Genomic DNA, 16691 nt, shown 5'->3' with positions numbered 1-16691 from the left:
TTCGCTGAGCACCAGGTTTTCAAGTTTCATCCGCGGTGCGACGGGTGTCAGAATCGTCTTCCTCAGAAGGCTGAATAACATCCCATCGAGAGGATGGGCCGCACTGTGGGTCCGTCCCTCCATCCGAGGGCCTGCAGGCCGCTTCCGACCTCTGGGCTCCTGGGAACAGCGCTGTCACAGACATGGGGGTACAAACGTCTGTGAGATCCTGCTCTCAATTCCTTCGGGGGAATACGCAGGGGTGACCTTTCTCATCCAGATACGTTTGATTTTCAAAAGTCTTTAGAACGATGAACTTGGATCTCACCCGATTGTCTAGTAAGTTGGTAGAAACGAAAACATTTTGCCCTGGATTTCTAGAGGGAGACATGGGAAGCTCAACAGTTGTCTGGGGGGAAGGGGCGAGGCCTGGTGTCCGGCCTCCTCGTCCTGGGCTTCTCAGTGCGGCTTCACTCGCTCTGCCTCCAAGGAGCCGCCAGGAGGGGGGACGGAGCCCCTGACGCGTGAGCCATGCTGTCGTGGTTGGAGGCGGGCTGGGGGTTTCCACACGGCAGGCCCACGGGCTCAGGGACGACTGCAGGTGGAAGGCTTTATGGGGGATAGAGCTGCAGGTGGCGAGTCAGGAGCGCGTTGGGGAAAGGACCCAGGGGTGAAAGTGGCAGCAAAAATCACAGCGGGGGTCAGATGTCCATTGTAACCAAAACTGAAGTAACATGGGATTGAGGTTCCCAGAGCTGGAACACACACGTACGCACAGACACATACGCACACAGACCGGCAGACACACAGACACGGCTCTGACTCAAGCGTGGGCCCCGCCTTCGTCCTGGAGGTTATGGTGAAACAGTCACACTGCGGGGCCACTGTGGACTTACTGAGAGATGAACGGCAGGAGATGGAAAGAGTGAGAGGTCCAGAGCACAAGAGGGTGGGACCTGGACCCTGGACTCCGCCAGCTCCCTCCTCTGAACACTGGGGTTACAGCGATACGTGACTGAAAGGACACTGTGGTGACAACCCTAGCGGTAAGTGACAGAAGACCGACACAAAACAATGTAAGCAAACGGAGCCAATCCGAACTTGGTTCCTAGCGCCGGGAAGGGTGCTGACGTGCCTCAGGAATGAAGAAAGGGCTTCTGGGGAAAGGATATAGGCCCTGGGATGGGGATCTGTGTCTCCAGCCTCCCCTCCCCATGTGTCTCTGCTGGTCGGCACCCCCGGGCATGGTGGGCAGGGACGCAGGGTTCCATACGCCTGTCTCCCCGCAGGGGGACCCTGGCAGGGAGAGACCTGCTCCCCCAGCTTCCCCTGAGCACGTCCAGGGAAGGATCTGATGGGCCCTGCCTGGGTCACATGCCCTGTCCTTGGCCCCATCATTTCTGCCGAAGGACAGGATTCTGTAAGAGGCCCAGCGACAGGCAGAGCCTCAGGCTGGGGGTGGTGGGGCCCAGCCTGTCCCAGGAAGTACATCAAAACACACTCCAGCCAGTGCAGACAAAAAAAAAAAAACAATCACAAAACAACACCCCCCCCCACGGTGGCTGAAGGATTCAATGTTAAGGGAGCTCTGTGACAGCCTGGAAGAGCCTCTGGCACACAGTAGGTCCTCAGCATCCTCTAGCCGAGGTCCTGAGAGAGGAGAGGCAAAGGAAGTTCTCCTCCCCCAGCCGTCACCAGCACCAACGAGTCATCCTGAAAAACCCTCTTTAAAACATTATGCATGTTTTGAAACCCGCGAAGTGTGTTTTGCATGCTCCAGAAACAAAGCCGGCCATCCGCGCCTGGCATCCGTAGCACCACGTGGGGTCCTCTGACAGAGGCTGTCTGCGGCTCAGGGTGCGGGGGAGATGGGCGGGGCCGGCAGGAGGCGGGGTTCGCCCGGCGGGGGCGGGGCTAAGCGTCTCCCCGGGGGCGGCGCTGCCCAAGCTCCAATTTGCTTTCCTGTGGCCTCAGGTCACACTGGCTTTGTTTCTTTAAGGAACATCTCCGGTTTTGGAAACTCCCTTTGGAGAAGGTGTTTTCCAAGTTCTCACACCTAAGGGAAAAGCAGTCCAATAGTTGAATGCAGGACGAAGGCCAGGACGGAACTGAAGGTGAAGGGACGAGCTGGCAGGCTGGACACACAGCACCCCGCTGCCCCGCTCACAGTCCCCCTGCGCAGAACTTCCCTGGGAGAACACTACCGTGTGGCCTTTCCCTTCCCCCAACTCTGCGGATCTGCGGTTGGGGATGCTGCTGTGATGGCCGGAGCTCCATCCTCATAGTGAGGGCGAGGGACAGCCCTTGGGGAGGGCAGAGCAGCGAGCGGAAAGGAGTCTGGCCCCTGATAAGCTGGGGCCACAGAGCCACCCTTGGAGCCGTGGCCTACCCACCCCTGGACGTTTGCATAGGAGGAAAATTAGTGTCTCTGGCTTCAGAGACGGTTGTTTGGCTCCCGGACCCCAGGAGGGCTTAGGAATGAGAGCGGTGGCAGGGGCACCCGCTGCTTCCGTGGCTGTCCCGTGCAGGCCCTGTATCAGCGCAGGTGTTTCCTGACAGCCACCCCTGCTGCCAGCGGCAGGGGGAGGGACTGTGGGTCAGGAAGCTCTTACACACCCCAGCTTCAGGACTAGCCCCCCGCAGCCCCTCCGCCCTCGAGCCACCTGAGAAGGCACCACACCCAGCATCCCTCACCAACGTGACACCCCATCCCCGAGCCCCGTTACTGGTAGCAGCCACGGTCACGGCTACAGGTCATCGTCTGAGGGATGTGCGGCGAAGCCACATGCTCCTCATGATCCCACGAGTGTCCTTAGCCTCATTATTCGGGGGAGGGACCCACTTCACCCCTGCTCACTGCGGTCCCACGGGGTCACGGTCATCACCACGAGGTGCCTCTGGCTCCAGTTCTGGGCTTGTGACCAATCCAAGTGTAGAGTCAAGGGGAGACAACAAACCCGGGCACTCAGCTTCCTCACGGGGACGAGAGAGAGCCGCAGAAGGTGGGGGAAGCCTGATGTGCCTGCCCGGGCTACCCTACCGTCTGCGCCCTCCAACGCCTCTATGATAATCTCCATTATTTTTCTAATGAGAAACCATCCCTCACCCACAGCACTTTTCATGGTTCTGACTTTTTTCTGGCTGATGATGAATTCGACCAACACACAGGAGGGTTCGAAACGCAGGGGGCTCGTGGCGAACAATTTAATCAGCCTTAGATTCAAATTACCTCTCATGTCCATAGGCTCTGTAAGAAACTCCCACTGGGATTCGAAGGGCTCACCGCCTCCTCCCCCCCTCCCTGTCCGTCACGCAAGCCAAGGCCACCCTCTCCTCACCTCTGTGGGAAGAGAAGACTGTGCCCATGGTGGGCCCTTGACCACACCTGGAGCAGACCGTTCTAACCGCTCTCTTTCCAACGTTCTCGGGGACATGCGGTGAGTTTCTCTTGCATTCACTTCTCCCCATGCAACTGATGGGGCTCTTTTTGCAGAAAGTTATTTCAACGGGAACTTCTGTGGCCCCTTCTGGTGGCAATTTCTTACCAAGAACATTCTGTCCGCTTGGAGCCAATATGCTAGGGACAACTGGCAGTGAGACTTGCTGCCAGATGTCAGGTCCCTCGTCCAGGCAAGTCTCTCAGCCTGGGAACCCTGGTTTCCTCTGGATGGAGGGGTCAGCCACCAAAACAAAGGAACAATCAAAAGTGGGCCAAGAATGAGTGGTGGTGTGATGAGAAAGGGAGCAAGACTTATGATTAATCCATTCCATGTGCTCAGATCCAAAACATGATCCAATAAACCCAATAAAGGCAATGCCCACCTCACGGGATTATCTGGTGGCTTAGGGGCCCTCTGGGCCTCACAGCAGCAGGTGCCAGAAGGCTGGGCTCCTGGCGGGCTCCTTCAGGTTGCTGGTGGAGTCCAGTTCCTGGCAACAGCAGGTCAGAGATCTTCATTTCCTTGCTGACCATCAGCTGAGGGCCGCCCTCTTCTCCCAGAGTCAGCACACAGCATTCTCTCTCAGATAACCCTTCCATCTTCAAAGAAGCAGTGGCCATCGACATGTTCTCACATTTTGAAGCTCTCTGATGCCACTCTCCATGGTCACCGGAAAATCTCCATGAAGGCCAACTGGCTTGGCCAGTTGCCTTCAGAGCAGCACTGGGATTTGTGTTGGACTGGATGGGTATCTTGGAGCCCATCTTTAGAATTCTACCACACCCATTATGCCTCTTTTTTTTTTTTTCAGATAGAGGGAGAGGGAGAGAGAAAGTAGGAGAAGGGCAGAGGGAGAAGGAGAGAGAGAATCTTAAGCAGACTCCACACTCAGTGAGGAGCCCAATGCAGGGCACGATCCCACAACCCTGAGATCATGACCTGAGCTGAAAGCAAGAGTCAGACGTTTAACTGACTGAGCCACCCAGGTGCCCCTCCCATTTTTTTCATTGGCTTATTTCAGAGTTGGATTAAAGGAGGAAAATCCATGTCCCTGCTGAGGGAACAATATTAACAACAATGCAGTTTGTGGCGGCAGACAACACTCTGGGCGGACGGATGCATGTTCTGGCTTCACCTCTGACTGTCACATGGAAGTGGAGATCAGTGGAGGAAAATATGCAAAAGCTCTCCCTTTTTCTGCCTTTGTGACCTTGAACAAGTCACCTAACCTGGCTGGGTCTGTCCCTTCATCACCGTATTGTGTGCTGATCCAAAAGGACATCTGCCCAGAGCCTGGCACCCACCAGCACATGGCCCACATGCTGCTGAGCCATCTACACAACCGTCACCTGAGGACACCTTCTTAAACGTCATCCCCTCCTTGTTGGGGGTACCATGCGCTGTTCAGGTTACTTTTCCCGCATCCCTGCCTGGGCCACCCGTGCGCTTGGCTAAAAGTGTGTGCTGTGGGCTGATCCAGGAGTCTTGCCATACAAGCAGCTTCCTCTCCATGTGGAAAGGACTTAAGCACTGAGTTGATGAAGACCTCAGCGAACTAACTACCTGAGCAGGCTCCCAAGAGTAGTGGCAAAATGACACCTTGGTATGTGACGCACCAGCTCCCTCTTGGAGCAGTTCCCAAGGTGGCCACTAGGTGGCAGCACAGGCAGATCCCTGCTCAGGGAGATTGCAAGGGGTAGGACACAGATCCACCATACGGCTTCCTGGCAAGCCTGGACCAACTGGAGGTTCAGTGCTCCTAGTGTGGCACTGCATTGTGACAACCATGCTTGTCTCTGTCTCATGACCCAGTGGCTATTGCTCTCTGTTATTCGTCCTCATACTGCACTGTAAGCTATTTGGGATGCCCATCTGATTCCCTCTGAGCCCAAAGGAGTTAAGAAATATTTTTTTTAAACTTCACAATAAATATGATCCCAGTTTTTGGGTGCCTGGGTGGCTCAGTTGGTTAAGCATCTCCCTTCGGCTCAGGTCATGATCCCAGGGTCCTGGGATCGAGCCCTGCATCACATCGGGCTCCCTGCTGAGCAGGGAGCCTGTTTCTCCCTCTCCCTCTGACGCTCCCCCTGCTTGGGTGTGTTCTCTCTCAAATAAAAAAATAAAAAACCTTTAAAAAAAAATACGATCCCAGTTTTACAGGTGAGCAAATCAAGGATTGTGGCTTGACCAATGTCACAGCCAGTGAGAAACATGACATTGTGTTACATTTTATTACAGAGAATTTCAGTTGTAACTTCGACGGTATTCACCATCCAGCCTCAACCATTATCAACACTTTGTCACTGAGTTTCTCCTATCCTCACTTTTTTTTTTAACAAGAGTATTTATAAAGCAAATTCCAAACACTGTGGCAATGTAACTACTTCTGTTTGCATCTCTAAACAAGTAGGGCATTTTGACCTAACCACCACCAGGCCACTCTCCCTAGAGTGTCAACTGCTCCTTAATAATACTGTTTATAATCAAATTTCCCCTCATCGTGTCACAAACGTCTTTTGTACAGTTGGATTGTTCTATCATGATCCAAATAAGGTCTACAAATACATTTAATTATGTCTTTTAAGCTTTAATTGTCAAATAGTCCTACTTCCTTTCTTTTCCTCCAGCCCCTTAATTAATAAACTGGGTCATTTTCCCACAGAACACCCCACATTCTGGATTTGGCTGTTTGCCTCCCCCTGCAGGTGTCACAGACTCTGGGACAGTGTAGATGTTCGTTCAACATTACCAATACTTTCAATGAGAGCAAAGAATAGAGGCTTGGTCCTCACAAACGTGACATGCAGGCAGCCCCCCACCGTGAGGGAGACCACGGGCTCCAGCCTCCCCTCTTGGCAGACGGGACTGCGGGCCAGGAGTGCTGGAGCAGGAGCCACGTCAGAGCTCCTGGAGGCCCCTGGCTGGAGCGACAGCAGCCAGCGGCGTAAGAAAAGCGGCACCTCCCCTCCCAGCACCTCGCCTTCAGGACAGGTGATAAAGTAGCAATGGCCTTTGCCAGATTAATGAAAACGTTTGGACATACAAGCTTTAGCTGTGTCCCCAAATAATCCTAGGTGCTCTTCTCATCGTCACGATTTGTGTTTTATTCTGAGAGAAGTGAAGCTGAGAAGCCAGCATCCTCCCGTGTTTCCATCCATTCTCCAGCGTCCACGCGGGCACATCTGACCCCTGGATTCCGGCACCTGCTCTAACAGGGCTCCCGGACAGCGCCGGGGTCCCCCCTCCGTCCCCACCGTGGACGGGGCCCGGCAAACGGCGTCTGACAGCGCCGAGCGTCCAGGAGCCCGCAACACCCCACGACGCACACCCTGCTACCCGAACCGCTCCCAGAGCGACCGGCAGTGGAAGCGCGGAAGGATCGGTCAGACGCTAGTCTCGCGGAAGGAGCGCCGCACTTCCGGAGCCCCGCCCCCCTACGCTTCTTCCCCATTGGTTCTACCCTGGACCGCGCCCCGCCCGCGAGCGCCTCCACCCACGGTTCCCTTCACCTTTCACCTCCTCACCTTCTGAGCCTCCGGAAGCCTCAGATCCCGCCCACCAGGAGGGGAAGCGCGAGGCGGGAGCGTGGCGAGAGACGGCTCAGAAGCGGCCCACAATTATTGGTTACTATTGTCTGTCCATCAGAGGAGAAGCGGTTACGGACTGGCTGAAGGGAAGTGGTTGGGCGGGGAAGGAGGCACAGAGTCTGCGCGAGTAGCAACGCCCCCGAGGAGGGCGGGTCAGCTGTCTCCGCGCATGCCCGGTGCGTGCGCAGTGCCGGCGGCGGCGGCGATAGTCATGGCGGCTCGGTGTGTGAGGCTGGCGCGGCACAGCCTCCCGGCTTTGGCGCTGTCTCTCAGGTAAGGGGCGCACGGCCGCCCGTGGCTGAAGAAGGACGCTGTCCTCAGTGCGGCTCCTACTCAGGCCGAGGCCGCACCGCGGACTCTGTGCGGCTCCGACCCGGGAGAGGGTCGTCGTGGGCCCGCGGTTCGCCGACGCGGCGCGTGGACCCCCCGCCCGGGGCCTGCCCCTCGGCCGGAGCTGACCGGCCCCGCGTACCGGCGCCACGCGCGCTCGCGCCCGGGACCCGGCAGCCCATCTACCGCCAGGTCGCGCGCGGAAGCAGGCGCGCGTGCCTGGGCAGCGCCAGGCCGGGTCCGCGGGGCCCTCGGGCTCGTTCGCTCGGCCCCGGTTCTTTCCCGAGTGCCAGGTCAGAAGCCGGCGAAACCCGTCCCGCCGCGAGAGCGGGATTTAGGTAGACCAGTGCAGTGCGTCCACGGGGAGGCTCGCAGGAGTCGGGGCCCTCACCGTGTTCGTTAACCTGCGGCCTCTGCTGTCGCAAGGTCCTAGCTCATAAGGGAATTTGGCAAGTCTTTAGCATCTCCTTTGCTGAGGGGACGGCTCAGAACCAAAGTACTTACTGGAGGAGCTGCTCTGGGCCAAACAATATAGAAGCTGGGCGGAGCCAGGGCTGGACTTTTTCTTGGAGGAGCTTGCTCACGTGGACGGGGAGACCCGGCGGGTGGGACGAGGTTCACCTACAACGGGAGGGGATTACGATGTGATTGCTAGTCTCGTAAATTATATAAAACGAAATATGGGAACAAAGAGCAGTAACCACCCGATTCCCTGAGGGAAAAGGCTTTTTCTTTTTTTGCTCAGGTAGCTTGTGGTTTTCTTTTTTTTTTTTTTTTTAAAGATTTTATTTATTCGACAGAGATAGAGACAGCCAGCGAGAGAGGGAACACAAGCAGGCGGAGTGGGAGAGGAAGAAGCAGGCTCCTAGCGGAAGAGCCTGATGTGGGGCTCGATCCCATAATGCCGGGATCACGCCCTGAGCCGAAGGCAGACGCTCAACCGCTGTGCCACCCAGGAGCCCCAGCTTGTGGTTTTCTATCTGAATTAATTGCCAGGAAGGCGATTACCAAGGTGGCATTAATTTCTGTCCTTGAGAACTAGTTTATTGGGGAAAGGGGCTCTTAGGGGTGAGTCAGAGCGGAGTCGCAGTCATAACTCCTCTCCGATGATTCAGCCTCCCTCTCTGACTCCGCCCTGTTGTGTCCCCTACCACAGTGCTCCCAGCCCCTCTGGGCTGAGCCACAGGAATAGGTCTGTGGAAAGGCTGTGACCATCACACGCAGGGATCAGCACAACTGAGAAATAAGACAGGCCTCACAACAACATACTCAGTTGTTAGACTGTTAGCTTTTTTAAATCACAATAAAATATGATAGAAAGGTTACCACACTCCTCAGACTAATGGATCCTTCCCCTCTTCTCCAGGCCTTAGACACAGGTATACATACATAGGATTTCTGGTTTGTCCTTACAGAAAGGGCTTCATGTTTTGTCTGTTTCTCTAAATTGCATTTCTTACAACGTAGTACACCTGTAGTGTATCCCAGAGGTGAGAGTTTGACATTCTTTTTCGCAGCCCCAGACTATTCCAGATTGTGGAAGTGACAGTGTATTCAGCAGTGTCCCCAGCTTGTTGCTGTACGGTGCCGCCATAAACATCTTTATACACATATTCTGTGTACTGATAGCTTCCTCTTCTTCGAGGCAGTTTCCTTTAATCTCGGAAGAAAATCGCCTGTAGTTTATTTTCAGATTGAAATGTGGTGTGATTAAGAAGAGCTCTTAGAAGAAATCAGAGGGGTTTTTTTTTTGTTTTTTTTTTAAAGATTTTATTTATTTATTTAACAGAGATAGAGACAGCCAGCGAGAGAGGGAACACAAGCAGGGGGAGTGGGAGAGGAAGAAGCAGGCTCATAGCAGAGGAGCCTGATGTGGGGCTCGATCCCAGAACTCAGGGATCACGCCCTGAGCCGAAGGCAGACGCTTAACCGCTGTGCCACCCAGGCGCCCCAAAAGAAATCAGAGTTTTAAGTTTGGAGGAGAAATTGGTCCTGGTGAAGAAGCCTGAGTTTAAGACCATTCTGTCATTCATTCATAACTTAATGACCTTGGCTTATCACTTAACCTTTTTCATGTGGGGAACAGATTGGATAATGTCTTGAGTCACTTACAGTATTAGGTCTGGAGCTCTTCGTCCCTCTATATATCCCCTGCTTTCCTACCTCCAGTGCTGACTCCGTATGTATAACTCTTATCTATCCTTCAGAGCCCCTCTGTACAAAGCTTTTCATGGTCTTCCATTTCCCCAAAGCTAGAAACGTTCTACTCTGAGCCTCCTAAAGCATAGTTTCTCTTTTATCACTTTTAAACCCAAAACTAGAGTACTTTGTCTGTAGATGCCTTTTTTGACAGTAAGTACCCTAAGGGTAGGATCTCTCCCTGGTCCATCCTTGTCATCAACATCAGCGCTGGAGCTCACCTCTAATAGTAGCTACTCCATCAATATGTGATGGGTCTGGATGACCATATCTCAGAAGGAGGTGTTTGGACTGGAAAGAAGAGGTTAGTTCCGTGGCCTTGGTACATTGACATGCTAATTTAGACACGTTACAGATTTTATGTAAGTTAGCAGCTTCTGTACGTAATATACTATTTGCCTTTATTAGATCTAAGATAAATTCTTTCTCCCTCACAGGTCAGTAGCAAATAGTTTTAAATGATCTCAGATTTCTAAAATGATACATCTGACTTTTAAGCAGAAAGCCCAGTCTTCACTCACAGTGTTGTGGACTTGTTTTAGGCTGTCTCCTCGGCTGCTGTGCACTGCTACGAAACAGAAGAACAATGGCCAGAACTTGGAAGAGGATGTGGGTCAAAATGAACAGAAGCCAGATACTCCCTCTCCAGAGAAGATACTCATGGACGAGAAGGTCAAGCTAGAAGAGCAGCTGAAGGAGACTGTGGTAAGGTCACACAGGGTCTTGTGGGGAAATGTGATCTGTTGAACTCAGAGCACCTCTGGCCAGATGGGTTTGGTTATTTGTCTGAGAACTGCAGTCAGGTCCTGCAGCAAATTCCTGCTGAAGAAGGGACTAGAACTGGAATCCTCTGTGGCACTGGTTCTGCCATGAGAATCATCTTCACATGCTGCACAGATTATGTTGAATTAAGACTTGAGGGGTCTTTACAAGTGAAGAACACTCGCTGTGGCACTTCAGCTGGGTCTGACGGGAAGACAAGGGCTGGGGCCAGAGGTGTGGTTATGTGGTGCTCTCATACGGAGGGAGGAGTTTAGTGAACTAGTTAGGGGGACACATTTTTACTCTACGTGAAAAGGCATAGGTGGCACAAATCAGGTTCTTTAAGGATTTAAAAAATGATCGTGTCAAGCACTGTATGTTGGCTCTGCTCTAACCACCTTACTTCCATTAATCCTCACAATACTCAGTGAGTAACTGTTAGAGCCTAAACAGAAAGGTTAGGTTACGTTCCCCAGGTCGCTTAGCTACTGAGCGGCAGAGCCCAGGTTTGAGCCTCGGGAATCTTAACCCTAAACCACTGCACTAGAATCACCTGTAACTGGAGGACAAGGTGAAGGGCAGTGGCCCCAGAGCTAGAAGTGCTTAGGAGATGAGTGGCATGACAGGAAAATTGGTGAGAAATGGAGAGGTCACCAGCATTCAGTGATTGTCACCCAATCAGTGTTGGGATGGGGCCACTGGATAGCAGTTGAAAGACCAGAGGTTCACGGATGGGGTTTTCTCTCCTCAGTGGGCTGGTGGTTCTCCTAAGCCTCTCCTGGAGCTGTGGGCTTGGGGTGCGTCTGCCCCAGCCAGCATTCTAGGATTCCCTGAAGTTGGAAATTCAGTGGGAGTGAGTGGTCCGTCCTTGAGGGGCAGTGAGAGCATCAGAACCATGAGAAAGTTTTTCCTCATCCTTGTCCAGCTGGTCACTGGGGGCTACACAAATACATGATCCCTTGACCTCTTATGCCTTGGAAATAGTGACATGGATATAACTTCTTCCTGCTCAGTACGCTGCGCTGCCTGTGGTCAAAGACGGCAGACATCATAACACGTTACTTGTACCTTGACTTGGAATTTGTTCACATCAGATTTGCTTTCTTAGGAATTCGTTCCATGCTTTATTCATGTCCATTTCCTCTTTGCCCTTTTTTTAGGACAAATATAAGCGAGCTTTGGCAGACACCGAGAACTTAAGGCAGAGGAGCCAAAAATTGGTGGAGGAGGCAAAATTATATGGTAACTTTAGACACTATCTGATGTTGATCCTAGAAAAATACAGGGCAGGGAAGGTGGGTGGGGCGCCCGGGGAGTGTGGAACAGCAGGATGCGCCGGGCTGAGGAGGTGGGGAGGCCGCTGGGTGTGTTCCCTCCCGCGGAGAGGAGTCTGCAAGGAGCTGAAGTGGCAGCTGTGACCTGCATTTAGAATTGCACGGGTGACTTCTTCGGCGAGGAGAGTGTGTGTTGCTCTTCCCCACGCAGACCTCGGTTAGTCTGAGGCCGTGTGAGGCTGCAGAGAGTTCCCGGGGTCAGCCTCACAGATGGCCGTTCCGTAGCTGCCTCAGGAGTCACACAGGCAGAAGGTCTAAGATGCTGTCTGCATTGTCAGCATTTGGATATTTTTGTCGCCGTCCTTCCCATTTTACATTTGAGATCATTGAGGCTTAAGTGACTTGCCACTCATCACAAAGCTGGGAAGTCACGGTAGCCGGGCGGAGGCCAGTGCTCCCGATGCAGCGGCTGTGCTGGTGTCCGTGACACGGCAGGTACGGTCTGAGTACTCGAGGCACCGTCTGTACAGACCCGCGAGCGCCATCCTCCCCCACCTTCTGGAACAACCACCTCAGGCTCACAGTGAGACGATAGGTACTTTGCCCAAGGACAGATGGCAGGTCCACAGCCAAGTGGAAACCAAGAGCCAGTCTCGTGCTGCCACACGCAGCGGATAAGAGGTCTCCTCTTGAAATACTGGTTATGCCTCTTTTGTTGGCTTCTGATCTGCCTGGCCTCCAGATGTGTGGGTCCTTCAGGGATTGGGGTTAGGCCTCCCCTCCTCTCGACATGCTCCCAGGAGACTTGCCCTCCCACGGGCCTGCACACACGTTCTTTGTGGCTCATTTCTTCTGAGTGCCAGTCCCATGTGTCCTGTCGTTTACCCAGCCTTTTCACCTGGATGTCTCACGGGTATTTCACATTTTGCTTTTTATCTGTGCTGTTCTTCCTCATTTTAAAACTTACACTGTGATCTTTCCCGGTGCTTATTTGGGGCAGGAATCTGAAGTCTCTTTTCCCGTCCCTTGTCCCACATGCCCCCGTCCCGTGAGCGCTGAGCAGCTGGCCTCCCGTCTGTCCACTTCCCCCTGATCCCAGCCAGCTTTGGCGCTCGCACCGCCACACCCCAGGCCAAAGCGATTTTAAAATACAGCCATTCCTCACTTTACTGTGCTTCACGGATGATGCAGTTTTCACTGATTGAAGGTTTTGGCAAATCCTGCATTGAGCAAGCATTTTTTCACCAGCATCTGCTCACTTTGTGTCTCTGTCACATTTTGGCAATTTTCACAGTAGTTCCAACGCTTCATTATTAATGTATTTGTTATGGGCTGTGATCACACCTTGCTGAAAGCTCAGAGGATGGTTAGCATTTTTTAGCAAAATGTATTTTTTTAAGGTATGTATTTTTTTATACAGAATGCTACTGCACGCTTCATAGACTACAGCGCAAACATAATCTTTATATGCACTGAGAAACCAACTCCTTTGCCTCCCTTTACTGAGCTCTTTGCCTTGTTGGGGTGGTCTGCGGCTAGAAGCACAGCGTCTCCGCCCTGCGCCCCGCACAGCGTGCCCACACCATCCACCTATTGGGCCGCCCCATCTGGAACCTTCAGCTTCTCTGGGTCTGCCTCTTCCCTGTGCATTGGCCGCCCTTCAGTCCTCGAATGTTTGGGTGATTGTTCAGACCGTGGTTCACAGACCTCTCCTATGATTGTCCTGTCTAAATGCAGTCCCTTAGTGTGGTCTTTCCTCAGCCTTGAGGAACGCGCCTTCCTGGAGGCGGGATTTGTAATCGCGTTTGTCAGTCGAGTGATTGTTTGATGCCTGTCTCAGACCGTACGCTCCATGAGGGCAGACTGTTCCCCAGGAATTGGCACAAGCTTCATCCGTCACAGACGCCCATGTTTTTATCAGAAAGATAGAAAGTTTTCCATTTCATTTTTCCAGCAGGAGGGAGAAGTATTGTGACAAAAGTCGCCCACAGGCGCTACCTCCTGCAGAGGCGGGGGCGGCGGGGGGGGGGGGGGGGGGGGCTGGTGCCTTTGTGTCCAGGCCCGGGCGGAAGCAGATGCCCACCTGGGTGCCCCAGTCACCCCTGACTTCCATTCAGCATCTGAAGCATTTTCTTGAAACCACAATTTGATGTAATACACTGCCTCGAATTTTGAGTGACTTTTCTCCTACGCGATTTCGTTAGATTAGGGTTAAGGCTTGGGTGTGTCTTGGCATCTTTGACCCCACGGTGCTAGCAGGGCAGCCCCTCCCTCAGCAGAACGTTCTGGGGGGTGAGGCGTTATGTTCTGTGGCGACGGCATGGTTCCTTAGCCTGCGGCAGGGACGGTGGGGGGGTGGTCCTGCACCTTGGGAGCAAACCAGCTCTCGTCTAAACCCAGAAGTTGTTTTTTTTAGTTTTGTGGGGTTTTTTTTTTTTTTCATTTTTTTTTTACCATGCCATGGAAACTTGAGGACACGTGAACGGTTTGAAGGGTTCTCATTCGGGAGTCTGTGCGTGAGGCCGGCGGGGTTACAGCTCTCAGGTGCCCCGCCGGCGCTGGGGGTACACATGATGGTATCCTTCGCTCCGTTCAGGCATCCAGGGCTTCTGTAAGGACTTGCTGGAGGTCGCGGACATCTTGGAGAAGGCGACACAGAGCGTCCCAAAGGAGGAGGTTAAAGACGACAACCCTCACCTGAAAAACCTCTACGAGGGGCTCATAATGACTGAGGTCCAGATCCAGAAGGTGTTCACGAAGCACGGCTTGCTGCGGCTGAACCCCGTGGGGGCCAGGTTCGACCCCTACGAGCATGAGGCCCTGTTCCACACGCCGGTGGAGGGGAAGGAGCCCGGCACGGTGGCGCTGGTCAGCAAAGTGGGGTACAAGCTGCACGGGCGCACCCTGAGGCCCGCCCTGGTGGGGGTGGTGAAGGAGGCTTAGCGGCCCCGCGAGGGCTTCGCTGGGGTCTTTGTAATCACTCGCTGTAACTCTTGAAAGGCTGGTTCATCCGCTCTCTGAATACTTCCTGACCCTTCCCAGTCCTTGTTGGAAAGCTCTAGTAACCAGTGGCTAAACAGAAAATTAAGCCGGTTGTGCAGATGCGTGAATGAACTTTAATTCGGGAGTCTGTTCGTTGGTTTTTAATACACCTTAATCGCTGCACACACTTAGAGAACAGGCCGGCGGGACACGACTGGACCCTAGAGAGTCCCGAATCACACTCTAGCTGCTCACAGCCCGGCGACGCCCAAGTACCACAAATGACTCAGATGTCTTCGGGAACCCCACTGTCGGGCTGGCTGCCACCCGGGCTCGCCGGGTCCTGCGGCCCACTGTGGCACACGGGGTCCTGCGTGCTCAGCCCGTCCCTTCGTCCAGTGAAGGGAAGGCGAGAGCTTACGTGTGTCCCTCCTGCTCAGAGTAGGTTTCACCGCGCTCTTGCTGAAGAGCATACATGAGTCCATTCATAATTCGTTACCGTCTGGCTGCGAAAGTGCCCGACTTCCGGCTTTCTTCCGGAGATGGGAAGTGAGCACATGCACCTGAACAGGTCTCACCACCTCATTTTCCCAGTTATTGAATTTGACAAAAAACCAATCACTTTTGCCCTGTTGTTCATCTATTTGTAGAAATGTTCAGATCGCTATGAGCTAGTTACTGATGATGGCCTGAAGGTATTTTCCCTAGTAAGATGGACTTGCTCAAAATCCAAGGATTGCATACTTGGTACATTTTAAATGTTAATGTTTAATTTTTAAATTTTATTTAAGAGGATTAAAGCCCTAATATGTTTACTTTCCTACTTTCTGGAAACTATTTTGTGGACTTTGGTGGAGGAGGTCCACCTACACTGAGCATGACTTAGCTTCCCCGTTCTCGGCTCAAATCCTGAAGCCGTGTGCTTGCCGCTTACATGCTTCCACGCGCGCACACATGTCAGCTTCCCCGTGGGAAGGGAGAGGAGGAACCGGGCCTCTGCTGGGGACAGATGTCCCTGCCCACAGCCCTGGGGAGGGGAGCAGGGAGGGGCCTGCACGCACTCAGAGCCGCAGTAAGATCACCCAGTCTGCACCGCACCATGGGCCCCTCCAGGCCTCATTCGCAGAGTCGAGAGAGCATCTGTTGACAAACCAGAGGACATCCAGCCTTGCGGTCTGCTGCGGAGAGGTGTTTCTAGGATTGAAGGTCAACGCTGTTAAATTCATCTGTCGCATAAGGTGGGGCAGTTTACTTTGCTTGTTTTTTGAAAGATGTAGGTAGTATTCCCATAATTAAAAATTTATACTATTTCAAAGTATCTTCCTCTTTTCCATTAAGCATGTTAAGTTCCTTGGTCAAAAACTTGCCCCAGAACCGCAGTGTAGTGTCCTGAGAAAACCCACTGGGTTCAGAGCTCTGCGAGGATCTCGCTTCACCTTCCTGGAACTCCTGAACCGAAAGCTGCATAAGTAATTTTCAAAAGAATTTCTATGCGTGTGCAGCCCCTCCTCCCTCATCAGCTAGGGCAGGGTCGCCAGGACGGGGGCGGGGGACGGCGGGGACAGGCTATGACTGACCTGTTGACTTTTCCCATCCGGGGTGAGGGTGTGCAGTGCACACAATCAGGCCGGCGCTGTCTGCTTACAAGGGGCCTTCGTGGCCCGGGATTTGTGTAAAACGCGCTTTCCCAGGTGATCTGCCGCTGGCGGGGAAGGAGGGCAGGGGTGAGGGGGCTTCTGCTTAACAGCCAATTTAAATCCTACTTTACTTTGGAGGAAAAACTGGTTTGACACCGAAGTGCTGAGCTCAGATGTGTGTCCCGGGCATGCTGTCCCCGTCCTCACCATGCAAGGGCGCTCACGCTGTTATTTTGAATGGCTGAATTAACCTTTTGAACTCAGTTGGTTTAAATTTGGAAAAACCCTGATTTCATGGGATGAGGGGGACGAATTTTACATCTAGAAGCTTAAGGGCCCTGAGCTGGCGGCACAGCTGGTGGGGATGGGGTAGGAGGCGACCGAGATGATAAAGTGACCTCTTCCGTGGGACAGCCTGCTACTGCTGTAACGTAAGTTACGCAGTCACGGTTTTAAAACAGCCAAGCCTTAAGTAAATTCTTCATAGCACCAAAAAAGACA

General features: G+C 53.2%; 1 protein-coding gene across 1 annotated transcript; it reads left to right on the top strand.

Annotated features, from left to right (window-relative positions):
- Positions 1-7124: 7124 nt before the first annotated feature.
- GRPEL1 (GrpE like 1, mitochondrial) lies at positions 7125-15868 on the top strand. The gene is made up of 4 exons (XM_002926273.4): positions 7125-7279; positions 10078-10240; positions 11458-11539; positions 14168-15868. Exons 1-4 carry the CDS (start codon positions 7176-7178, stop codon positions 14512-14514), a joined length of 696 nt encoding a protein of 231 aa, XP_002926319.2. The 5' UTR covers positions 7125-7175; the 3' UTR covers positions 14515-15868.
- The last annotated feature ends 823 nt before the right edge of the window (positions 15869-16691 follow it).

This window comes from Ailuropoda melanoleuca, chromosome 11, assembly GCF_002007445.2.
Source record: "Ailuropoda melanoleuca isolate Jingjing chromosome 11, ASM200744v2, whole genome shotgun sequence".
NCBI classification, from domain to species: domain Eukaryota; kingdom Metazoa; phylum Chordata; class Mammalia; order Carnivora; family Ursidae; genus Ailuropoda; species Ailuropoda melanoleuca.
The sequence above is the reverse complement of the archived record's forward strand: the minus strand, read 5'-3'. Positions and strand labels throughout refer to the sequence as shown.

Excerpts from the sequence above, each read along its gene's own strand:
- GRPEL1 (XM_002926273.4), top strand. The coding sequence starts at position 7,176 with ATGCCCGGTGCGTGCGCAGTGCCGGCGGCGGCGGCGATAGTCATGGCG. Across the intron at positions 7,280-10,077 it reads GCTTTGGCGCTGTCTCTCAG|GCTGTCTCCTCGGCTGCTGT; the intron begins GTAAGGGGCGCA and ends GACTTGTTTTAG. Across the intron at positions 10,241-11,457 it reads AGCAGCTGAAGGAGACTGTG|GACAAATATAAGCGAGCTTT; the intron begins GTAAGGTCACAC and ends CCCTTTTTTTAG.